Source organism: Malania oleifera, chromosome 4 (assembly GCF_029873635.1).
Source record: "Malania oleifera isolate guangnan ecotype guangnan chromosome 4, ASM2987363v1, whole genome shotgun sequence".
NCBI classification, from domain to species: Eukaryota; Viridiplantae; Streptophyta; class Magnoliopsida; order Santalales; family Ximeniaceae; genus Malania; species Malania oleifera.
The window spans coordinates 119,303,401-119,328,902 of record NC_080420.1 but is presented as its reverse complement, the minus strand read 5'-3'; the positions used below and the strand labels follow the sequence as shown (position 1 = coordinate 119,328,902).

General features: G+C 38.1%; 1 protein-coding gene and 2 non-coding genes across 3 annotated transcripts; 1 reads left to right on the top strand and 2 right to left on the bottom strand.

The window, feature by feature from the left end:
- Window positions 1-20,498: 20,498 nt before the first annotated feature.
- LOC131154180 (F-box protein PP2-B15-like) lies at window positions 20,499-23,883 on the top strand. The gene is made up of 3 exons (XM_058106764.1): window positions 20,499-20,932; window positions 21,068-21,186; window positions 23,289-23,883. Exons 1-3 carry the CDS (start codon window positions 20,516-20,518, stop codon window positions 23,752-23,754), a joined length of 1,002 nt encoding a protein of 333 aa, XP_057962747.1. The 5' UTR covers window positions 20,499-20,515; the 3' UTR covers window positions 23,755-23,883.
- A 185-nt stretch (window positions 23,884-24,068) lies between these two features.
- Window positions 24,069-24,155, bottom strand: LOC131154715 (small nucleolar RNA snoR53Y). Its single transcript, XR_009136629.1, has one exon. It is a non-coding gene; the product is annotated as a small nucleolar RNA snoR53Y (small nucleolar RNA).
- Window positions 24,156-24,275: 120 nt separating this feature from the next.
- On the bottom strand, window positions 24,276-24,371 carry LOC131154705 (small nucleolar RNA snoR69Y). Its single transcript, XR_009136620.1, has one exon. It is a non-coding gene; the product is annotated as a small nucleolar RNA snoR69Y (small nucleolar RNA).
- Between the last annotated feature and the right edge of the window lie 1,131 nt (window positions 24,372-25,502).

Below are 25,502 nucleotides of genomic sequence, written 5' to 3'. Positions count from 1 at the left end.
GGGGCCCAATGGAATATGTGGGCCCACAAACAATGTGGGACCTAACAAATATTGGTGGTGGGGTCCCAGCATTGTGGGACCTACAAGGTGTGTGGGTCCATAACCAGTATGGGACCTACAAGAATGTGTGGGGTCCACAACCGATGTGGAACCTACAAAGATGTGTGGGTCCCAGAACAGTGTGGAAGGTTTTTGAACATTAGGTCTCCTCGGAAATGCCTAGTAAAATTGGGGTGTCTACAGCTACCCCTCTTAATAGGTCTTGTTTGCGTTGGGGTAACAGTAAGACTCCTATGTTATCTATAAGGGCACACACAGGGCCTATAAAGATAACAGAAACATTTTTAGCCAGGCCATACAACTAATCACGTGTCGTCTTCTGAGTAAGGTTATTTGCCGATAAGAAAAAGGGAAAGATGGAGGGTAGCCCTGAATTGAAGACGTTGCATCATCGTGTCCCGTTTTAGGTGAAAACATAAGATCGTGCCGTTAAGGAGAGGTGCCCACGTGTCAGTGATTCGGTGGCGGTGTATGTGGATGTGGATCGATACGTGGCTCAATCCCATCCGTCTTTGAAAACACAATCGTGTGTTGAGGAGGGTGTCCATGTCAGTGACCTGGAAGTGGCTAGTGTACGTGGGTATGGATCCTAATGTGGCTCACCAAGCGGTCCTTGGAAACATAGTGTGCGGTTGAGGATGGGTGTCACGTGTCAGTTGACTGAGTGGCTGTTTATGTTGGATGCGGATCGATGAATTTGGCTCCATCCATGCCATCCTTGAAATACAGTCGTGTGGGTTGAGGATGGGTGTCACGTGTCAGTGACTGAGTGTTGGTGTACATGGGTCGTGGATCGATGACGTGGCTCATCCAAAGCCGTCCTGGAAAGCAACAGATCGTGTGGTTGAGGAGGGTGTCAACGTGTCAGTGACTAAGTTGTTGGGTACGCAGGCGTGATCGAGGATGTGGCTCAATCCAGGCCGTCCCTTGGAAAACACGATCATGCAGTTGAGGAGCCGGGGCCACGTGTGAGTGACTGAGTGGCTGGTCAAATGTGACCCGGATCAAGGCGTGGCACATTCTGACCATCTTGGAAAACACATTCGTGCCGGTGCTCAGGTTGGCCACGCAGACTTTGTGTGTGGGGAAAATGAGCCACGTGTTGGTGACTGAATTGGCTGGTCAAATGTACCCGGAGTTTAGCATGACACAATCCTAACCGTCCTTGAAAACACAAATCATGCCGTGATCAGGGCGGCCACGCAACTTTTTTGTGCTCGCACAGGACGGCGGATTGCACGTGGTTGAATCCTGTGGCTCCGGGGCTTTATATCATTTAAACCTAATTTTTTTGTTCTGTTCATTTCCCTACGTTTTCATTCTCTCAAAAGCCCTCTCTTCTCGCTCTTCTCGTCTTCTCTCTTCTCTCTATCTTCTTCTCAGGCTTCTCCTCTTCTTTCACCCTCTCTCTGTTCTACTCTTCAATCTATGTGCCTTTGCTCTTCTTTGCTTACAACTTTAAAACCCTAGCCCCCTCTGTAATTTCTTTCCTACTCTTGCCTATCTCTCAACTCTCTCTCTACATACCGTTCTTTAGAGACCTTAGATCTTGGCAAACTAAGAATCCCAAACACCTTTAAAAGGTGATCCAGCTTCCGATCGGCCTCCTATTCTGTTTTCGCGGTCAGATCTGGAGATATCTGGTGAGCCCAGACAAATTATGATCACCAGGGCGTGCCCCGATGGACGATTCCGCACAGATGCAGGGGAGTTCTTTTGAACTCCCAAGGACGATCAGCCTTTCTTCTTCTCTTTTATATATATATTTTTTCAATCTGTGTATGCTCATTACTGTTTGTTATTTGTGTGGAAAATTAGGGGCTTGAGGTATTTCTTTCTGGTTTGGAAGTTAGGTTTAGGGTTTCAGTAGGGTGGGTGAGGTCAATGATGAGTCAACTCGTCTTCGAGCAAGTGAAGTTGGTGAATTCGGGGGATCATGAGCGACCCCTGGGGCTCTATCACGTGTTCAGGTCACGTGTGGTCTTTGGGACAGGCTTGAGTGAATTGGGCCCGAGTTTGCTTTCGAAAAATGGGTTTTGATTTTTAAAACGGGCTGACCCAATTCAGAAAGAAATAGGGCCCAAGTCATTTTTAAAACAGGTCGGCCCACTTTTTTTAAAAAAACAAAAGCCCACGTCTATTACAACAGTTGGGCTTGGATGGAGTTTTAAAACTAGGCCGGCCCGATTCAGAAAGAAACAGAGCCCAAGTCATTTAAAACAGGCCGACCCACTTTTCCTTTTAAAAAATAAGGCCCGTGCCTAATTAAACGATTGGACTTGGATAGAGTTTTAAAACTAGGCCGGCCCAATTCAGAAAGAAACAGAGCCCAGGTCATTTAAATCAGGCCGGCCCACCTTTTTCTAAAAAAATAAACCCCGTGTCTATTTAAATGGTTGGGCTTGGATTGAGTTTCAAAACCGGACTGAACCAATTCAGAAAGAAATAGGGCCCAAGTCATTTTTAAAAGAGGCCGGCCCACTTTTTGAAAAACAAAAGCCCATGTCTATTCAAACGGTTGGGCTTAGATTGAGTTTCAAAACCGGGCTGAACCAATTCAGAAAGAAATAGGGCCCAAGTCATTTTTAAAAGAGGTCGGCCCACTTTTTTAAAAAAACAAAAGCCCGTGTCTATTAAAACGGTTGGGCTTGGATTGTAATTTTAAAACTGGGCCGGCCTGATTTCAGAAAGAAACAAGCCCAGTCCATTTAAAACAGGCCGGCCCCACTTTTCCTTTTAAAAAATAGCCCGTGTCTAATTAAACCGATTAGACTTGGATGGAGTTTTAAACCGGGGCCGGCCCCATTTAGAAAGAAACAGAGCCAGGTCCATTTCAAAACAGGCCGGCCCACTTTTCCTTTTAAAAAAATAAGGCCCGTGTCTAATTAAACGATTAGACTTGGATGGAGTTTTAAAACTGGGTCGGCCCAATTTAGAAAGAAACAAAGCCCAGGTCAATTTAAAACATAAACAGGAACGGCCCCACTTTTTAAAGCCATGTCCTATATTCAAAACGGTTGGGCGTGGATTGAGTTTCAAACCGTACCGAACCAATTCAGAAAGAAATAGGGCCCAATCCATTTAAAAGAGGCCGGCTCACTTTTTTTAAAACAAAAGCCCTTGTCTATTAAAATGAATTGGGCTTGTGGATGGAATTTTAAAAACTAGGCGGGGGCCCCGATTTAAAAGAAACAAGAGCCCAGGTCCATTTACAACAGGCCCGCCCCTTTCTTTTTAAAAATAAGGCCCGTTCTAATTAAACGATTAGACTTGGATGGATTGAAAACTGGGCGGCCCAGTTTAGAAAGAAACAGAGCCAGTCATTTAAACATCGGCCCACTTGTTAAAAGCCCATCTCTATTCAAATTGTTGGGGCTTGATTGATTTTCCAAACCGGGCCGAACCAATTCCAGAAAAAAATAGTGGCCCAAGTCATTTTTTAAAAGAGTCGGCCCACTTTTTTTAAAAAAACAAAAGCCCGTGTCCTTATTAAAACGGTTGGGCCTTGGATGGAATGTTAAACTGGCCAGCCCGATCAAAAGAAACAGAGCCCAGTTCATGATGGAAATTAAAACTATCCCGGCCCCTTTTCCTTTTAAAAATAATTCCCGTGTCTAAGTAAACGATTATACTTGAATGGAGTTTTAAACGGTCGGGCCCAATTTAGAAAGAACAAGCCCAGGTCATTTAAAACATGCGACCCACTTTTTTTTTTTTTTTTAATAAACCCGAGTTTTTATTTCAAAGTTGGGCTTTGTGCAAAACAAACCGGGTTTTCGGGTTCCTTTTTAAAAAATAGACCCAAGAATAAATGCGCCCCCCCCCCCTTTTTCTTTCCTTTTTCTTGTTCCTCAGGTTTTTAGGTATTATGACTGCGCCACGTCTTTCAAAATCTCCTCGGGATTATTTTCGCCACTTGGGAACATAAATCCTCGCCACTGAGGCGACTGCCAACTCCCATAGCGTTACCTCACTCTGACAACCTTGGGGCTCTCGATGCGGTGTCGCCTCTCTCGTCTCGCCTGTCAGACACACACTCAGCATACAAAATCCTTTTTATTCATTTAAGCAGACTTTCCTCTCGTCCTCTCACATTTAAACACCACAGCCAACTCCACAAGTGACTGTAACCTATCTTTGCCATCCTTTGTTACGAGAAACCGTACCGTAACCATCTCAAATCTCTCAACACTCTTAACTGTATCTCATGCTGGGGGTTTCATCTCTAAGCAGGTTGCCCGATTTGAATGTGGCACAGAGGTGCATCCTGTTCTAACTGTTCTTTTAGTTCCTTTCCTCCAGCTCTCTCCTCAGTTCCAAAAAGAATGCTGAGAATGATGCATACTGTCCACGATTATCCGATCTAGTCATAGTCAATCATGCACTCTACATAGTGCCCAGGCAATGTCTCTACATCTCAACCTTGTCCCCTCGCTTGCAAGACAGAAACGAGACCGTGACCCTCCTTTGGGAATGAAACCTATGGCCTTACGAACGAAATACCAAGAGGACACGGAAATTGAGAAACCTTAAGGCAAGAAAATTGATGTTAAAACGAGAGATCGTGACTTGAGAAAAATGGTGCAGTTTACTCCGACGACCTAGGCCTGAATTCTGAGTTAAGAGAAAAGCCGAGAGGACATCAGCGGGAGCAAAAATGGCTCAAATCATGGCACTGGAAAAGGTCCACTTCTCGTTCTTCAACCTGAAATGAAAATCCGTCTATACGTGACCTGGAAAAATCAAATTTTTTTTTTTTTGGGTTTTGGGAGAGTTCTGGTTTTAATCTCCCAGGACCATGACTGTAACCACGGTATTCCTCTGCCATAAGTGGCAATTAATAAAATTTGAGTGTTTTCTCTTTCCCTTTTTTTTTATTATTTTTTTTATTACTGAGGACAATAGTGTTGCTGGTACACTGAACCGGGTTGTAATATCCTCTGAATGGCTTGTTATGGAATGTTAAAAATTTGGGTCCATTGGGTAACATGACCAAACCCCTACGCGGGTTGGCTATGGATGCAACAGGATTAAGCAAAAATTTATTCAATCATGCAAGTATGAATGAATGGTGTCTCTACTTACTATATGTATGCGTGTTTACTAAATTGCGATACTTGAATGCAAATAGGCCCCCCCCCTGTGTTATATATACATGATGCCTGTTACAATTATATGTCTGTATGCTCTTTCCATATGGGAAGCCTTTCACTAATGCTGAGGATGCAATGAGTGCATGCATGAAAATGTATGAGGATGCATGGCCCTTCTTCTAGTCCGTCCCAGGATTTTGGCCACACTTTTAAAGTTCTAGTATGGCATGATGGTACTTTACTTCGCCTAAATGGAACTCAACAACTACCCTGGTTTCATCCATACGCTATTAGTCTTTACTTACTACCTGCGTTTTGGATTCCAAAAGGGTTTTCGAAATCTGGCCCATGCTTTCTTCGTCACGACTTCTGACCATTTTTCAATTTTCACAGGCACTCAAATTCTGCCCCAGTGTTTTGACTTCGGTACTTCCCGAAGATTACTCAACATTTGTTCCTGTCAACCCTTTCCTTAAATCCAAAGAGGCTCATTTTCTCTTCTGCCCCACCGCGTCTGCTATCGGGTACTTCAGATTCCAAAAGATACTCAAATCTGCCCCAGTGTCTGGCTGTCAGTACTTATTCCATGATCTTCCAAACTCGGGTTGTTCAGATCTACCTATCAGTTAAATCACTAACGCTTCCAGAGATCCCCAAAACTCGAATGAGTACGCTGAATCTGACCCAACATTCCCTTCATTACCGATGTGTGACATGCTTCAAGGCTCCCCATGTGCCTGAACACCCTCCTGGATGGTATTGGGTTCTGATTTTTTTGACCTCATAAACGGGGGATCTAAAATAGAATAATCAATGCATTTATTTCATTAATGTGCTGAATCAAGGGTCGTCATCACCTGTTGCGAAATAGGTTGTTCTAGTACATTCAAAATTTATTCAGGAGAAAGATAAAGTTTTTTACAACAGCATCCTTGTTTTAAAAAAAGGTATCGACATTTAATTTGTGAAAACTAAAATCTCTTGTTTTTGCGATAGAACTGCCCCAGTTTTCAACTAAGGAATTTGACCCCTTTGGACTGTAAGGTATGAATGTGCCCTTAGATCTGTTGTTTGCTCCATGCTTATTTTGGTGCTTTGCTTCACGTTTCGATCTATGGATGGTCTTTAAGACTCTGGATGAAATGTAGGCTCGGGGATTTAGGTTTTCAGGAGAATAAGGAAACCAAGGCTCAAAAACCCATCCCATGGCAACAAATCCTACCCCAGTTTGGGGTGAGACATTTTTGTAAGAGTTTGACCGAACTCATCCTTTTGAACAAGCTGCCTATGTACCTTTTTAGGATCAGGTCATTACGTAGTTCAGACTCAATATTGAGTCTGATAAATCATTTGAGGCAACAACATATGCCAATCTGGTCAGGTCTTTTCATTCAGGTTGTAATGTAGGTTGTGGGTAATGGTTAAAGAAGAAAGGGTGCATGAGGCTCGAACTTATGAATTTTACCAAAGGGTGAATTGGCCAAAGATCACAAACGACGCATACCTCCTGCCCTTCTTGTGCTTTGATTTTCCCCTTGTTTTTTTTTTTGCATCATTTTCCCTTTTTTTTTTACGGGGAATCGTGCCTCCATTTATTTATTTAGGCTTCATTTGAGAACGGTCTTTCCACAACTGCCCCAGTGTGAGGTGTGATCCTTGGGCGGGTTTAAACGAAAGAGTAAACATTTTTAGACATAATAGGGGGTATCAAGGGGTGTTTTCTTTCTCTAACTTTTAGGTAGTAGAAAAATGGTCTGCCGTCATTTTGGCACTACATTATTGCCTCGCATGATTTGTCTGACCTTTGAAAATCCCAACTTGATTTAAATTTTGGGAAATGACTTTTTTGAAGAAGATGGTTTCGATTTTAAAGCTCAAAAAGGTTCATCAAGTGATTAAAAATATTGGGTTCTTTAAAGGAACTGGTGGTCCAAAAATGGTCATCCGTCATTTAATCGAAACAATGAGCAAAGAGGGAACACATGAAATGATCCTTTCATTAATTTCTTTTGGAGATGTATACAACCATCAGGCATAATATTTCTTTGCAGCATCAAAGTTAACGGGGTGCAATAGGTTGGTTCCGTCCATATTTGATAATAGTAGGGCGCTTCCTGAGAATGCCTTCTTTACCACGTAAGGCCCTTCATAGTTTGGTTTCCACTTGCCACGAGGGTTCGTATGAATCGGTAAAATCTTTTTCAGTACTAGGTCCCCCTCCTGAAACTATCGGGGCTACACTTTTCGATAAAACGCTCTCATCATCCTTCTTTGGTACAGTTGTCCATGAGCCATGGCGGCCATCCTTTTCTCCTCGATCAAATTTAATTGGTTCTTTTCTTCTCCCTTTAATAGTGCCGCGATTTTCATCTGCTTGGGTTCTTCCTCGGTTCCAAGATTAATCACGACGGTGGGATCGCTGTTGGTCAAGCTTGGTTTTTCATCGGACTTTAACATTCTTTCCATTTTAGGGGACAACTTTATTTCTTGATCTTCAACTTCGGTTTCATGGATTAGATTTTCAAAGTTAATGTCAATTACTTGGTGAGGGATTCGGGTGTTGTTATTTTCTTTATTCCTGTATGAAATTAACAAACAAATTTTGACAGTTGATTTCCAAAATGCACATAAATGACAAGGAATGCATGATTCATTTTCATTAAGGAGCTTCCCCGATTTTTTAGTGGCCGGGGGAATATAAAAGAGAAACATAACTAAACGAATCCTGAAAAAAGATCATTACATGATGATATCTGGTAAATCAAAAGAACTCAAGTTCTAAAGCTGTACTCCTGGTTGGAGATGACGAATCCACTCTGTAGGGGATTTCAGCATCCAAAGCCAAATGATCTTGGTTGGCTTTTTGTGGCTTTCTGAGTTCTACCCCGACCATACGAATCTGGTCTCCCTCATGATTGGGTAAAGGGTTTCCCTGAATGCCCGTCGGCTTGTCATCAAAGGCCAGCCACCCCGCATCCTTCAATGACTGAACTTTATATTTGAAAGTCCAGCACTGGTCAATGGAGTGGCCCGGAGAGTTTGCGTGGTATGCACAGTGGGCATTGGGATCAAACCATCGTGGTGGGGGATCGGTGACGGGAATGGCAGGTATGGTCGTCACCATTCCTCTCTCACACAGTTGAGGAAACAAGTCGGCATAGGGCATTGGGATTGGGTCAATCCTTCTAGCATTCCTCGGTGCATCCCTTTCTCGAACTTGATTGTTTGTTGGTGCTGGTCTTAGTCGAGGGGTTGCAAACTGGGGCCTCGGGCCCATATGTAGTGTTTGGTTCACTTTTGCTTCCATGTAGAAATTTCCCCTAGGTTGTTGACTTGCCCCTACCGCCGCAATGTGTATGAAGTTATGAGGGGTGGACCCTACCAGATGTGAACGGTAGGGATCTTTTAACGTCCCTACGAACATCGATATTGCCTCACGGTCGCTGACCGGAGGGTCCACTTGAGTGGCTGCGTCTCTCCAACGGTGTGCATACTCCCTGAAAGTTTTTGTTGGCTTCTTCTCCATTTCAGAAAGAGAGATCCTGTCCGGAGCCATTTCCAAGATATGACGATATTGCGCTTCGAAGGCATCGACCAAGTCACCACACGTACGGATTTGGGCCTTATTCTGCTGGACATACCATCTAGCCGCTGTCCCGATAAGACATTGCTTCGGAAGCAATGCATCATTAACTTTTCATTATCGATATAGGCGGCCATCGATTGACAATACATCCGGAGGTGGGTCTGAGGGCATGTGGTCCCGTCAAACTTCTCGAAGTCTGGCATCTTAAACTTTGGAGGAAGGACTACATTAGGCACTAGGCAGTAATCTGAGGGTCTAGTGATACTGGCGGTTCAAGTCCCCTCTATGGCCCTTAGCCGCTCTTCCAGCTCGTCACAACGGTATTCCGTCGCGGTCTTGCTTGTCCCTACACCTGCAATTGCTGATGAGGGCATCCCCATTCCTGTCATTGCCGGGATAAAAGGTGGTGTGTCATACAGCGGTTTCTCCGAGGTGAATGGGGACGGACCAGAAGATTGCCCATGAATTGGCATAAAATCGGGTGGGTGGATAGGGTCATTTCCTTCTTCATGATCCTGATCTTGGACTGTCTTCCCTTTGTTCAGTAGTAGGTCCAATATCTTCTTCAGCTGATTGCTCAGCTCTTCCTGCCCCTGCTCGATCCCCAGAACACGGCTTTCCAACTATTCTGCCATAGATTTTGCTTTTCTGTGGGTGTTGTAAAGGTGTGTAGTAGTGGGCTCAATGTTGGGATTCTGGATTTAACTTTGCCTATCGGGAAGTCAAAGAGTGATTATCGGCCCCTTGGAGAAGAACATGTATGCATGGAATGCAACCTAATTAATCATTTGGCCAAGGTTCCGGAAAAAAAAACTCAATGATCTCAAGGATGATCCATTTTCCCCTGGGTAGGGTACTTTAAGAGATAAAGTTTGACTTTTAAGTGAATCAGGCTTTTTTTAAAACATTGGCCAAGTGATATGGATGTCTGACATGGAGGCAGGATGTACAAAACACAAGGCATTTCATATATACAATAGACATGGATTATAACATGTGGAGAAGGATGTGGCTTCTATCCCGACCCCGAGGAAGGTATGTACATAGGGTCCTCTAAGGCTCTAACCTAGGCTAGAGATTATGGACAATCATGTGTGGTTAAGCTCTAACCCCTATCGAAAAAGGTCCCCAGATCGAAACTTCATCCTCCCTCACAGAGGTCCGGAAAAAGCTCACACTGAGCGGAGTGGTTTGCGGGTCCCCATAGGCCATGCCACATGGGAACTGGCACTATTACACTCCTTTCTAATCCTAGCTGGGAAAGCTCGGGTGTAGAGCTGTGAGAGTGTGTGAGTTTAACCATTTCAACCTACACCCCCTACCCCACATCCATCCATTATTCAGAACACATGCTTAACAAAAAAACAAGGGAAACAAAACATCATACTTATCCAAGGTACTGCTAATCACATGCTTAGCGAAAACAAATAGAACCAAACACATGCTTATTCACGAATCAAAGTAAGCAAGGCATTCACAATTATTCACGTATATACAAGCAAATTTGTACAAAAATGAAAGGGAGTAATCAAAAAGGCTTATTTAGATTTGAGATCGGGATAATTCTTAATTAATCACTGCCTCAACTCTCAATGTCCCCAGTGGAGTCGCCAAGCTGTCGCGACGTCCCGGACCCGGCCCAGAGAATCAATCTCTGGTTAAAAATGGGTTCGGCTTGCGAATTGGGAAAAATGAATGTGTATTTTGAAAATGTGAATTTTTGTGGAAAACGATGTGTGGTGGAGTTGCCACTAACCTTTTGAAGTGTGGTTAGAACACTTGATTGCTACCCCGTTAGGGGTAGAATCGGTCTGCGTCACCAAAGTCGGGCTTGGGAGTATGGTTACGCAAGGGGAAGGTCTTAGCACCCCCTACACGCCCGTTCTTATGAACAGTACCAGATTAATAAAGAGTTTTCCCGAAATAAATGTAATAAGCCTTTAAAGATTACTCCCTTTCAAAAGTCAAAAAAAATGAAAATACTATATCGGTATTCCCTCATAACCGAGGCAATTCAATACCCCAAAGAGCCAATGCTCTTGGTTGCAATCATTGGGAAGGAAAATCGAAAATAGGATACAAAATACGCTCCCGAGGATTTTGAAATCTATAGGTGTTTTCTTAAAGTATCAAAAATACTATTCTGGGAGGTTTTTGAAATTTGTTCGGGGTTTGAATGATTTTTTCTTGTGCCTAAAAAGATATTTTTGTGATTTTTCCCAAGTGTGAAAATGATTTTTGTGATTTTTCCCAAACTTTCAAAATAACACAAATGAAATCAGTTGAAATCAAAATGTGAAAATATTTTTGGAATTTTTGAAAATTTCATGATTTTTGTGAATTTTATGGATACAACAATAATATACAAGCGAAATGGAGAAAATCGGGGTGAACCAGTTCGGGAATGGTGAGCCGGTCAAACGTTGACCAGTTTGGGGGAAAAACCAGTTTAAGGTCTTGGTCGAGACCAATGATTTTTCGGGGTTTTCCAATGTTCTTCCGAATACAACAGAATTTTAGACAACAATCATAAAAGTCATAGTTTTAAATACATGACTTTAGAATGTATTTTTGAAAATTTTGAATGTAAAGAAAGAGATCTAACCTTTGCCAAACATGTTGGAAACTTTCTTGGATTTTCTTCAAAAATTTTCAAATGTAAATAAGTTTCAAATCCTTAAAAATTTTTGAATTTTCTTTGACAATTTTTTTTTTGAATTTTTGTGTCTTTTATGAAATTTCTTTTTATTTTTATTTTTTATGAGTTAAAAAGAAGCCATTTAAAATAAAATAAGAAATGAAATAGAATCAAATCAGAGGTCGGTTCGGGAAAGGGGGGCGGAGATGTAACATAGGAAGAGAAAGTTCATTGGTTTTACCTATCGTCTTTTTCTCCTCCGGTCTTCTTGTCCTATCTGTGAATCCACAGGGGTTAGTCTACAGCGCCTTCCCGAGGGTTGTTCTTGAGCTCCGACTCGAGGCACTAGGGAGTACCTTCTTCAAATGGAGTGACCCGGCACCGGTAGGAAAAGGGATCAATTGATCGCTTGATCTTCTTTCATTTTCCTCTGCTCCGGTCTTCTTTTAATGTTGATGAGTCTACTAGGGCCGCTCTACAACGTCTTCCCGAGAGTTGTTCTTGAGCTCTGATTTGAGGCACTACGGGGTGCCTTCTTCAAATGGGGTGACTCAGCACTGATAGGAAACGAGATCAGTCGACCTCTTGATCTTTACTAAAAAAAAACTAACTTCACAAACTCATGATAGAAAACTTCAATATTTGAAATCTTCTCCTTACCACCACTAAGAGCTCTCTCCCCCTTGTGCTTGGAATAAGAGGGCTATTTATAGGCTTAGCTTGCGGCAAGCATAGGAAAGAAGACATAAGGGAGTGATGATGGGGGAAACCAAGTATGGGGGGAAGAATGATGAAGGGAAATTAGCATGGGAAGAATGATGAAAGGAGATCATGACATGTAGTGAGTGATGATGGAGGGAACAAAGTATGAGATGAAGAATGATGAAGGGAATATAGCATGGGAAGAATGATAAAGGGAGAAAACATGACATGTGGTGAGTGATGATGGAGTGAACAAAGTATGGGATGAAGAATGATAAAGAGAATAAAGCATGGGAAGATTGATAAAGGGAGGAAACATGACATGTGGTGAGTGATGATGGAGGGAACAAAGTATGGGATGAAGAATGATGAAGAGAATATAGCATGGGAAGATTGATAAAGGGAGGAAACATGACATGTGGTGAGTGATGATGGAGGGAACAAAGTATGGGATGAAGAATTATGAAGGGAATATAGTATGGGAAGAATGATAAAGGGAAGAAACATGACATGTGGTGAGTGATGATATGGGGACAAAGTATGCTTGCTTTTGATAAATTAAAATAAATAAATAAATAAATAAATAAATAATAATAATAATAATAATAATAATAATAATAATATGAGGGTTCTAGAAGCTGTGCGGAGCCCATCGGAGATGTGTGGGGCCCACTTGCCATGTGGGGTCCACAAGTCGTTTGAGGGTTACAGGAACCCGAGCTAGCAAGGCATTAGATATGTGGATCCGAGCTAGCATACCAAAGGGGGTAACGTGCACCAGATGTAGGAATCCGAACTAGCGTAACGGGAGAAGTGGGGCCCACAAATCATATGGGGCCCAATTGAGATATGCGGGGCCCACAAGCAATGTGGGGTCCATGAGCCATTCAAGGGTTATAGGAACCCGAGCCAATAGGCACAAGCATGCCAAAGGAGGTAACGTGCATCGGATGTAGGAATCCGAGCTAGCGTACCAGAGCGGGTAACGTGCACCGGATGTAGAAACCCAAGCCAGCGTACCAAAGGGGGTAACATGCATCGGATGTAGGAATCCGAGCTAGCGTACCAGGGAGTAAGGTGCATCAGATGTAGGAATCCGAGCTAGCGTACCAAATGGGGTAACGTACATTGGATATAGGAATCCGAGCTAGCGTACCAGGGGGTAACGTGCATCAGATGTAGGAATCCGAGTTAGCGTACCAGATGGGGTAACGTGCATCGGATGTAGGAATCCGAGCTAGCGTACCAGATGGGGTAGCGTGCATCGGATGTAAGAATCCGAGCTAGCGTACCATGAGATGTGGGGCCCAATGGAGATATGTGGGGCCCACAAGCAATGTGGGGTTCACGAGCCATTTAAGGGTTATAGGAACCCGAGCCAGCAGACACAAGAATGCCAAAGGAGGTAACGTGCATCGGATGTAGGAATCCGAACTAGCGTACCAGATGGGGTAACGTGCATCGGATGTAGGAATCCGAACTAGCGTACCAGGAGATGTGGGGCCCACAACACATGTAGGGCCCAATGGAGATATGTGGGGCTCACAAGCAATGTGGGACTTACAAAGATGTGTGGGGTCCACAAGCAGTGTGGGACCTACAAGGATGTGTGGGACCTACAAGGATGTGTGGGGCCCGCAACCAATGTGGAACCTTCAAAGATGTGTGGGGTCCAGAACGAGTGTGGGAAGGTTTTGACATGAGGTCTCCTCGGAAAGGCCCGGTTAAAATTGAGGTGTCTACAGTGGGTTTTAAAAAAAAAAGGTGTATGTTGTAGGTATACCGATGTCATTAAGGATATGTACGATGGAGTAATGACTAGTGTAAAGACTATAGATGGAGAAACTAAAGAATTTCCAATTACCATAGGTGTGCATCAAGGATCTGCTTTGAGTCCTTATCTTTTTGCTTTAGTGATGGACCAATTGACTAAGAGTATTCAAAAGGAGATACCATAGTGTATGTTGTTTGCAGATGATATTGTATTAATTAACGAAACTAGGGATGGAGTAGAGGCTGAGTTAGAATTATGGAAAAAAGTTTTGGAATCTAGAGGCTTTAAGATAAGTAGAAATAAAATAGAATATATGAAATGTAATTTTAGTAATGATAGGAGGAATATTGGAGACAAAGTTAAACTTGATGATGAAGAAATAAATAGCACTTGTAGATTTCTATACCTTGGATCTATTATGCAAGCTAAAGGATAAATTGAAGATGATGTAATGCATAAAGTTAAAGCAGGTTGGGTAAAATGGAGAAGTGCTTCAAGTGTTCTATGTGATCGTAGAATACCCTTAAAATTGAAAGGGAAGTTTTATAGGATAGCTATAAGACCAGCTATGCTATATGGATCAGAATGTTAGGCGACGAAGAAACATAATATCCAAAAAGTAAAAGTTGCTGAGATGAGGATGCTTAGATGGATGAGTGGTATAATATTGAAAGATAAATTAAGGAATGAACGTATTCGTGGTAAGTTAGGTGTAGTTCCTATAGAAGATAAGATAAGGGAGGGACGACTCAAATGGTATGGACACTTGCAACGTAGGCCTTATAGTGCATCTGTGAGGAAGAGTGACTTAGTTACTGTGGGGGGCAGTAGAAGGGGTAGGGGTAGACCTAAAATAACTTGAGAGGAGATAGTAAGTAAGGATTTAATATCTTTGAATCTATCAAAAGAAATGGTCCATGATCGCATAAATTGGCGGAAAAGGATTCATATAGCCGACCCCACTTAGTGGGACTAAGGCTTAGTTTTGTTGTTGTTTTGTTGTTGTTGTTTATTTAAAATTTAATGTGATTAGACCGTCTAGCATAATAATTTCTCTAGTTCTAAGATTGTTACAGGTCACTAGGTTAGACCTTTAATTAATTGATTTGGTTTGATTTAAAAAATGGGTAATTTGATTACAACGGAAGATTCTCCTTCTTCATTTATAGTTTGCTTTTGTAGTTTAGCACGTGTAAAAAACATTGAGTGTTTAAATTGGTTTGATTAACTCATTTTTAACTCGGTTGCATTCAATTATATTCAACTTCGAGTCAAGCTCAAACTCTCTGAAATGATATTATTTGAACTAAAATTTTTCCAATCTTAACTTTTAGTAACAATATTTTATCTATGTTTAAAAAGGAACTAATTTATTTGATTGGTGCTTGATTATTATATATGACATGGCATAGAAGTCAACTTTTTAATGATAACATGAACGAATTTATCAATGTGTTATAATAATAAAATTAATTTAGTATTTTCAATTTTTTCTGTTTTTTAATAATTTAATTATTTAAATTCAATCATAATTGTTGTAAATTATTAAGCAAAATTAGTTAAATAATTTTTTTATTGAAAATATTAATTTATTAGATCATTTTAAAATTTTAAAAATAAGAAATGAAAAAAGAAATGTAGTTTACCAAATAGTTGATTATAATATATTGTATTAATTTTTATTTGTTATAAGTTATTTAGTGCTTATTTAGTATTGTTACTGTTTTTTGTTTTTTGTTTCTACATTTGCATATGAAGAAATAGATTATAAAAATGTATTTGTTTATGTTGTCAATTTTTTGTTCCATTGTTTGCGAAAATTTGAAAAATAAATTTTATAATTTTTAATTATTTTGACAACTTGTTGCCATAAATTTTAATAATCAAAAATACCTCTTTTGAATATTTTACACACTTTTAAATTAAAATTAAAATTAAAATTAAAACAAAATAATCATATGAATTTAAATAAAATTAAAATATAAATATAAATATAAATATAAATTTTAAAAAATAATAATTAAGCCAATTACAAATTATTTTTACTATTTTCCAATTTTCACATCTAATAAAAATTTTATTTTAAAGTAAAATTTGAAAATATAACAATTAAGAAAAATAAACATGATAATTTTTATTTTTATTACAGTTTTTTTAATATGCATTATTTTACAATTATATTATTAAAATATTTAATTTAAAAATAAAAACAAGCATTTTTAATTGAATTTATAATTTATTTTAATTTTAAAAAATATTAATGTATGGGTTTGTTGAACCCAGTTGGCAGTCTCGGAACCTTTTCAAGATATAGAAAAGATACGAAGGTGGGCGATGTATTTGCAATTTACTAACTTTTGCTCTAATGTAGAGGAAGGTAGGAAGATTTGGTTGTTTTGGAAAGATGATGTTCAAGTGGATTGGGTGGGTACCTTAAATCAATGTTTGACAGTTTTGTTAACAAATGATAGAGGCTCCCTGTTTCTTACTTTTGTATATGCTAAATGTTATCATATTGAGAGAAGAGATTTATGGGAACAGCTTTAGGGGATGTCGAGTTTTGATGTGGCTTGGGTTGTTATGAGAGATTTTAATGTAATTCGGTCAAATGAGGAAAGGGTGGGAGGTAGACGTCGCTTGGGTTTGTCTATGGCTGAATTCAATGGTTGTATTAATAGTTGTGGGTTATTGGACCTCAAATTCGAAGGAAGTCAATTTTCATGGTGTAACAGCCAACAAGGTTTGAGAAGAAGTTAAGCGAAACTGGACAGAGTGCTGATTAATAATGTGTTTTCTATAAAATATGGTGAAGTTAAGACTTATTTGTTGAAAAAAAATACTTCAGATCATTCTCCTATCTTATTACAGCTATGTGTGAGTATGGAGAGGTATGGGCCTGCGCCTTTTAGGTTTCAGAATATGTGGACGTCACATGGGGATTTTTGGAAATGGTTGAATCATCTTGGAGAGAACACATTGTGGTGGATTCAGGATTATGTAAATTTGCGGGTAAATTAAAAAGGTTAAAACAAAGGCTTAGGGTGTGGAATAAACAGGCTTTCGGTCATGTTGGTAGATTTATTTGAGAGTTGGAAGAAATTGTGGAAAAATATGAGAATTTACTATAGACAGAATACTCGGAATCAGTTGAAGAAGAGTTACTTATTTCTAAGGCTGAATTGGAGGTTCGGTATAGAAGGGAAGATGATAGATTGGCACAACAAGCAAAGATGAAATGGTTAATAGATGGAGATCAGAATTCAAAGTTTTTCCATATTGTGATTACACAAAAAAGGCGATATTCTTGTGTAAATTCAATGATGCTTCCTGATGGTTCGGTGTTGGAAAATATACAGATGGTCCATGATGTGGCTGTGAAGTATTTTGAGCAATTCTTGGGGCAAAATAGTTTAGTGCAAAGGTCAAACCTGGAAGATATCATCCATTTGGTAGTTTCTAAGGAGTCTATAGGTCAGCTGAGGGAAGAATCGACTGAGGAGGAGATTTATGAAGTTATTTCATCTATTTCTATGAATAGTAGCCCGGGACCGAATGGGTTTGGGTCTTCTTTTTATATTACCTGTTGGAAGATTATTAAAAATGATGTAATGGATGCGGTAAGAGAATTCTTCAGAGGTGATATGTTGCCTCGATATTTTTGTTTCTCTTACATAGTGTTTATTCCTAAGGTAAAGGAACCTCAGTCTTTTGATAAATTTCGGCCGATAAGCCTTTGGAACGTAATCTATAAAAAAAATTTCTAAAATCCTTGTTGGTAAGCTTTCGTTGGTGATGGTGATTTAATATCTTTAGAACAAGGTGTTTTTGTAAAAGGGAGGAGTATTTTTGAAAATATAACGCTTACTTAAGAGATGACAAAATTATTATATAGACAGGTGAGATGAGGTAATATAATGCTAAAACTTGATATGAGCAAAGCGTATGATTGAGTGGAGTGGTAGGTGGTAGATCAGATTTTTCAAGCTCTTAGTTTTCCAGATTGGTTTTGTAAGTTGATTCAAAATTGTATTTTCACTCCATGGTTTTCTGTCATGATACATGACACTTATAGAGGTTTCTTCAAGTCAAAAAGGGGCTTAAGGCAAGGGGATCTGTTGTCGCCATATATTTTCATTATCATGGAAGAAGTTCTTTCTAAATTAATTCAAAAAAAGTTGTTTGAGAAGCAGATTGCACACCCGTGTGGTGCACTTATTATATCGCATTTAATGTGCACGGATGATGTTGTTATTTTTGCAAATGCTGGAAAAAAATATGTTAGTCAGTTAATGGAGGTGATTAAGGAGTATGAAAACTACACTGGCTAAAGGGTGAATAAAGATAAATCAACTATTTTTTTCTCAAACAAGTTGGGTATTCAGAGGAAAGGAGAAATTCTTCAAGAGACTGGTTTTATTGAGGGTAAATTTCCTTTTACGTATTTGGGTGTACCAATAGTGGATGGTAAATTGAAAAATTGTCATTTTGACCCTTTAATCCAAAAAATCAGTAAGAGAGTTAAGGGCTGGAAAGGTAGATTGTTGTCTCAAGGAGATCGTTTTGTTTTGTTGAGACATGTGCTTTTAAGTATGTCATTGCATCTGTTAGTTGTTCTAAATGTACCAAAACTAGTGATTAAAAAGATACAAGGTATGTTTGCTTCTTTTTTCTGGAGATTTAAGGATGGAAAATAAAAAATGAAATGGAGGGCTTGGAAGAAATTGTGTGTTCCTGTGGAGGAGGAGGGCATAGGAGTAAGGGACATTTCGGAAGTGCAACAGTCTTTGTTCATAAAGTTTGGTTGGCATTTATTAACGCAAAATTCTTTATGGACTAGATTTTTTAAACATAAATATGTAAAAGGAGGGCATATTGCTCTTTGCAATTCGCATGGATAGGATTCTTCCTTTTGTAGGAAAGTACTGCAGGGTATGCCTGAACTGTTAAGTAAATATAAGTGGAAGGTTAAAGAAGAAGATGTAAAATTGTGGTATGATAAGTTTTTAGATTCGGAACCTTTGTTTGCAAATTGTCCAAATGGTGCACAATCTCATATCAAATTAAAAGATTTGGTTATCAATAATGCGTGGGATGTAAAAAATTTGCAGAGGATTCTGGGGTTTAGTAAAACGGATGAAGTGATGGAAAAGGTGGGAACTCTTAGAAATTCTTCGGACATTCTATTATGGCTCCCAGAAAATGATGGTTGTTTTAATACAAAATCCACATGGGATGTTATCAGAGTTAGAGGTTTGGAACAAATGGTTATCGAAGAAAATTTCTATCTGTATGTGGAAGGCTGCTTTTGAGTGCCTAAGTGTTGATGAAAAGGTAAGAAGGGTGGGGATTTCACTTGTTTCAGCGTGTTATTGTTGTGAAATGAGGCAATCAGAAGATTTAGAGCACGTGTTAAATAAGGGAGACCTTACTTCTAAGGTTTTGAGGAAGGTTTCGGTGGAGGTAGGTGTTCCTTTCCTTAGGCAACAAAGTTAGAAATAAAGAGTCCAAATGTGGTTTAATAAGGCTTCCAGGTTCTCTCATCTTAGTTCATTGATGGGTTTAATTCCTTATTTAGTAGTTTGGAGGCTATGGAGAAGGAGATGTGTGGCTAGAATGGGAGAAAAATTAGAGAATAGTACTGATGTGTGACTCTCTATTAAGTATTAGGTGGGGGTTTTGAGTAGAAACATGATAGAAATGATTTAGTAGGATGCTGATTTTCGGGCATTGCAGAATCTAGAAATGTAAATTGTGAATAAAAAGAATTAAAACTATGCAAAGTGTGAGATGACTAAAATCGAGGCAAGGGAGGTTGAAACTAAATTTGGATGGGAGCAGCCTGGTGAACCCAGGGCCGGCGGGTGGTGGTGGCATCCTTAGAGACCATACAGGTTCTTTTGTGATTAGTTTTTCAAAATATTTTGGTTCTTGTTCAAATAATAAAACTGAATTGAGAGCTGTGTTGGAAGGAATAAAGATTTGCAAACATTTGGGTCATACCTATATGGATATTGAATGTAATTCGAATATTGTAGTTAATTGGATAAGAGCCAGAAAGTGTTCCTTGTATTATTTATGAGATTTTTGGAAGTAACTTATTGGTTTATTAGAGGAAATAGATTTTTCGATAAATCATTGCTATAGAGAAGGGAACAAAGTGGCAGATGCCTTAGTTCGACAAGGTGTTATGGGGAAAAATAGTTTGTTTACAAATAGTAGTCAACTCCCTAGAGTTAGTAAGGGTTTGTATAAATTGGAGAAGATGGAGACGGCTTATATGAAATATGTTTAGCTGATTTACTTTTGATTTTAGCTTATGTTTTATGGTGTTTATCTTTTATTTTGTTTTGTTGCGTGAGATATCCTGTTTTTTTTTTTTTAACTTGTAACCCGATTTTTGGGTGGATGTTGGTGTTGTTCTTTAAGAGGTTTTTAACGTGTTCTTTTTGTTATTTCCTTTTGATTGTCTTATAATTACGGTATTCCTCCGCCAAAAGTGAGGAATTATCAATAAATAAATGAAAATGCTGCCCTTCTTTTAAAAAAAGAGAGAGATTAATTTCGACACGTGGCAAGAGGAACAAAGGCCACGTATCTTTTGTCTTGGAGTATTAGGAGGCGACTCAGGCGAAGCAAGTTGAATGTCCTCATCGGCCCGCTCGATGTCGTCATTCACTTTCCCCATTTGTACCATTTTGAGCTTCCTGCTTCATTTCCATATCTCTCGTCTCATCGCACCCACCAATATCTATATATATAAGTATAATATAATCACTGGCCGCAGAGATCTCCCCGTGAACAATTCACAAACAGATCAAATGGCGAAGCAGCTGGATCTCCTCCCTCATGACTGTATTTCTCACATTCTATCATTTGGGTCTCCTCCCGACGCCTGCCGCTCCGCCGCCGTTTCCTCCGCCATCCGCTCCGCCGCCGACTCCGACGCCGTCTGGGAGCGCTTCCTCCCCGCAGACTACCCCACCATCCTGTCCAGGCTGGTGCTTCCCCCGCCGTCCTCCTCCAAGAAGCACCTCTTCCTCGCCCTCTGCAATCCTCTGCTCATCGATGACGGCACCAAGGTAAATTACTAAATTCAGTTCAGTTGAATTCAATTTTTTTTTTTTTTTTTCAAGTGTTTGGGTTTTTGAAGCGTTTTAGAAATTTTAATTGATAAAGAACAATTAATGTATAATATTGAATTTTGGGAGAAGCAGAGCTTTTCATTGGAGAGAGCAACGAGGAAGATATGCTACAGGCTAAGTGCGAGGGAGCTGGCAATTACGTGGGCGGCCAACCCTCTCTATTGGGCCTGGAAATGTCACTTTCACTCCAGGTTTGGCCCATTTGCTATTTCAATCATTTTATTTTATTTTTAATTAAAAATTCAAAGCAATAATAATTGTCAATAATTTCTGTGCAAATTTTGGGAGTAGAGTATATGTAATGAAATACCTAATTAAATTTTAGTCAACTAATTGATTTCTTATCGTAAACTCGTCGCCTTGAGATATTTGTCAACACACCATTTTGTCAAAGGCTTTATACAACAAAAGTTAGACTTATCATTTTACCATTCAATTCAAATTCATACATTATCTTGTAAATATTGATTTGTACAATTTCAGATAAAATAAGAAGAGATTTCACAGGTAAGAAGAGATTTCTATTAGAGAAATGGATGGTAATTACAAATCAAAATTGAAACAAGAAAAATCAATCTATCTATTTTTAATTTGATTGACCAATCAGAGTTAATTGGGTTGCTCTCCTCCGAGCCTATCAATAGTGAAAGGGGGTGGGGAGAAGAGAAGAGAAAGAAAAATTTAATACTGAAAAGGAGTGAGACAAGGCTGAGATTATTAAAAGGTTGAAATTTGAAGAATAAGAAGGAATTAAGAAATTGAAAGCAAAAAAAATTGGAAGGATAGTACATTGAAGCCTACAGAATTTAGACGCCAATGAAGCAAAAAGACTTCTTAGGGCTTAAAAGGTAAGCATGTCTCTCTTTTTCAGTATCTAATTCCTCTCTTCTCTTCAGCCCCTCTCTAAAGATTACTATTTGTAGGCCCAGAGGAGAGTAATCCAATTAACTCTAATTGATCAATCAAATTAAAAATAGATTAATTATTTTTTTTTCTTATTTTCAATTTTGATTTCCAATTATCTTTCAAATCTAAATTAAATCTCTTCTTGTCTGTGCATGTGTAAGCATGAAGGAGCTAGTCCACTAATTTTTAAAAAAAAATAAAAAATATAAAAAATTCATGTTCCTTATTTATTTTATCTACAAATTAATATTTACAGGAATGTATGAATTTGTATGAATTTGAATTGAATGGTGAAATGACAAGTTAAATTTTTATTATATAAACTGCTCGAGCAAATTGAGATGTCTACAACTTTATTTATATCTTTATCTTCACCTCCTTAGAGCCTATCACTAGGAGTTTCAATCCAACAATAAAAAAACATTAAACAATTTTTAAAATAAAAATAATTCATATACCTTTATATTTTGAAAATAGCTTATTTTCAATATAATTATAGATAACGTAAATGCCATTTACATTATAAAAATATAAAATAAAAAAATCACGTTAAATTTATTTTTTATTTACATTTTGAAGCAAGATTTGATTAAACGTAGAATTATTCAAAGCGGGGTTGATTCTACATTTTCTCTCAATCACAAAATTCATCTCAATTAATATCTCAAACGTATTTATAAACTATAAAATCATCCCAACTCAAACCCATTTACATCCTGGGCCTACAATTGATGATTTTTTTGTTCAACATGTAAGCTAGGAATGTGCATAATTCTGTAAAAATCAAATTGACCGAATCAAATTAATTAAATTTTAATTCAATTCATTTCGATTTGATATTATATTTTGGCAAAATTCGGTTATGGAAATTGCATTTCAACTTACCGATTTAACTGAATTATATAATTAATTAATAATTAAATATAAATAATATAATTTATAATTAGGGTTCCATGATTATTATATAATAAATAATTAAACATAAAGAAAATATTAAAAGCATACAATCAACTTTTTTTTCATAATTAATTATAATTTGAATCGGTTAAATTCGGTAACCAAATTGGAATGAAGAATACAACATGAAATTGGGAGTTGAATTTAGATTTGTGAATTTAAATAAATCTCAATACAATTTTGTATTATAAAAAATAGAGTAAGTTATGCATAAAAAAATTCCATGCCTGCAAGTGCATGCACACAAAACATACAGAGACATTTGGTGGCGAATTTTAGAGCAAATTTAGGTTGAATTCTTAACATAATATATTATCCAAAGTGGGTGAGAATCATTCAAAGCAAGAGAATAATACTCTTGCATATCAAAATTGCCTCAAAGTTATGAAAGTTTAGCACTAATTTTTCCTTATTTTCTTTCAATGTTAAGATTTGCAGAAGTTGCAGAGCTTCGAACAGTTTGGTGGCTAGAAATTATTGGCAAAATAAACACTCGAATGCTATCCCCAAACACAAAATATGGAGCCTATCTCATAGTGCAATTTGCTAATCATGCTTACGGCCTGGACTCCCTCCCTTCTGAAGTTTCGCTTCAAGTTGGAAACTACAAATCACAAGGAACCATCTACCTTCGTCCCCAAAAATGCAAGAAACACTCCTTAGAGCAGGTTTACTATTCTAATCGGATCGGAGTGCTCCGATCTAGGGTTTCGACAAGTGGGGAAGAGCGGAGTCCCAAGGACCGGGAAGACGGATGGGTGGAGATCGAATTGGGCGAGTTCTACAACGGTGGAGAAAGAGATGAAGAGGTGAATATGAGCCTCAAGGAAATAAAGGGCGTGCATTTGAAAGGAGGGCTTGTTGTCGAGGGAATTGAGATTAGGCCTAAAGAATGAAAGAGGATTGGATTGATCTTGTTTTCATTGTTTTCCTGGATTTCTTTTAAGCATGTTGAAGCATTGTTCGATGAATTTGGCATAAGGCCTAAATTGTCTGGTTAAATTAAATTTTATTATTTTTATATATTTCTTGGAGAGTAAATGCAATTATAAACTCAACATACATTCTAAGCTCAAAATTCAACCCAAATCGATTTATAAACTAATGAGATCTGTTATCAAATTCAAACCACCCTATTTACTAAGCATGCTAAAATAGAATTGGTTAATTTAGAAGAAGAAGAAGAAGAAGAATAAATTGGAAAACAGAGAGTTCCCTCAGAAAATGAGAAAAGAAGGTGATATAATCATGGGAGAATCAGCATTAGCATGGTCTACATAAAATCATCACCGGGAACTCCAAAAATAACCTTTTTGCATCAAAATAAATAAAAGGACAACGAAATTCTTCAGAAAAATTGAAGGAAATAGACGAAAAAATGAAAAAAGAAAAAAGAAAAAAGAAGAAGAATAGGGGCCGAGGAGCTCAGACAGATGTTAAGTAAGTCTTTTCCCTGACCTTTCGAAGGTCTCATAATGAGCTGGGATTAACATTTATCATCATCGCACAATCAAATCAACTCCGATTCTACACACACACACAATCGATCTTATGGCCTTACAAAGGTTTCACAGAGAGCGGCGATTAACCTTTATCATCATCGCACAAGTAGATCAATCAGCGAAACAGAGAGAGATTACCGTTCGCAAGCAGAGAATGGCAGATCGGTGGAGGCGACGAGTAATGAGGGAGTTCGGATTTAAAAGGAAGAGACGGCCCAGAGCTAGGGTTTTCACCAAGTATTATTGTCAATGGGTTTCCAGAACTGACCCTGCTATTTGCACTTAATTACGATTATATCCGAACTCAACTCGCGGTTAATGGGCCATTGGATGAACGATCTAGGCCTATGAAACTGCAGGCCCAGTTGAATTGAGTTGAATAATGAGCCCACCATCTGCACAAGGATTTGTTTGGTGATGATTAGGGGTATATAAGAAAATCCAAAAAAAAAAAATTAATCAAATTGAAATATTGGTTAATTATTTTTTCAATTCAGTTTCTGTTCGACCTATTTAATACCCACAATAAACCAAACTTTACAAATATATTTAAATATATATAATATTTTAAGCACTTAAATTAAGAAAAGTTGTGTTGCACTAAGATTGATGCTTAAATTTTAATGATTGGAATTTTTTATTTACATGTTGATTATTATAAAAGAAAAAAATATGTATCATTTAAAATAACTTTTTAATCACTTATAAGTGAAGCTATACATTAGTGGGATCAATTTTGCTAATATAAGAAAATTTAGTTTCTATTTTATAATTTAAAAATATATTAGAAGGTAATCATATATTATTTTATAATGAGACAAAATTCAATTATGAAATGAAGAAGAAGAATACTAATTTAATTTTAATATAATTTAAATTAATATTAAAATTTCAAAATACTAATTTAATAAATTAGTATGATAACCATATTTTACAAATATAAATTAAGAACAAGATTATTTTTAATAAAAAATAATATTATATTATTATTATTTAGTAAAAATATTTAAATATTAATTAAAAATAACATTTAACATAATTATTACTTAGTTTTTAATTATTTTTAAATATTAATTAAAATAATAGTTAATTAAATGTACATTAATAATATGATTTTTATTAATTAAAAATAATACTTATAT

Coding starts and splice junctions, on each gene's coding strand:
- LOC131154180 (XM_058106764.1), top strand. CDS start 20,516: ATGTCGTCATTCACTTTCCCCATTTGTACCATTTTGAGCTTCCTGCTT. Junction 20,933..21,067: donor TCATCGATGACGGCACCAAG/GTAAATTACTAA, acceptor TGGGAGAAGCAG/AGCTTTTCATTGGAGAGAGC. Junction 21,187..23,288: donor AAATGTCACTTTCACTCCAG/GTTTGGCCCATT, acceptor TTCAATGTTAAG/ATTTGCAGAAGTTGCAGAGC.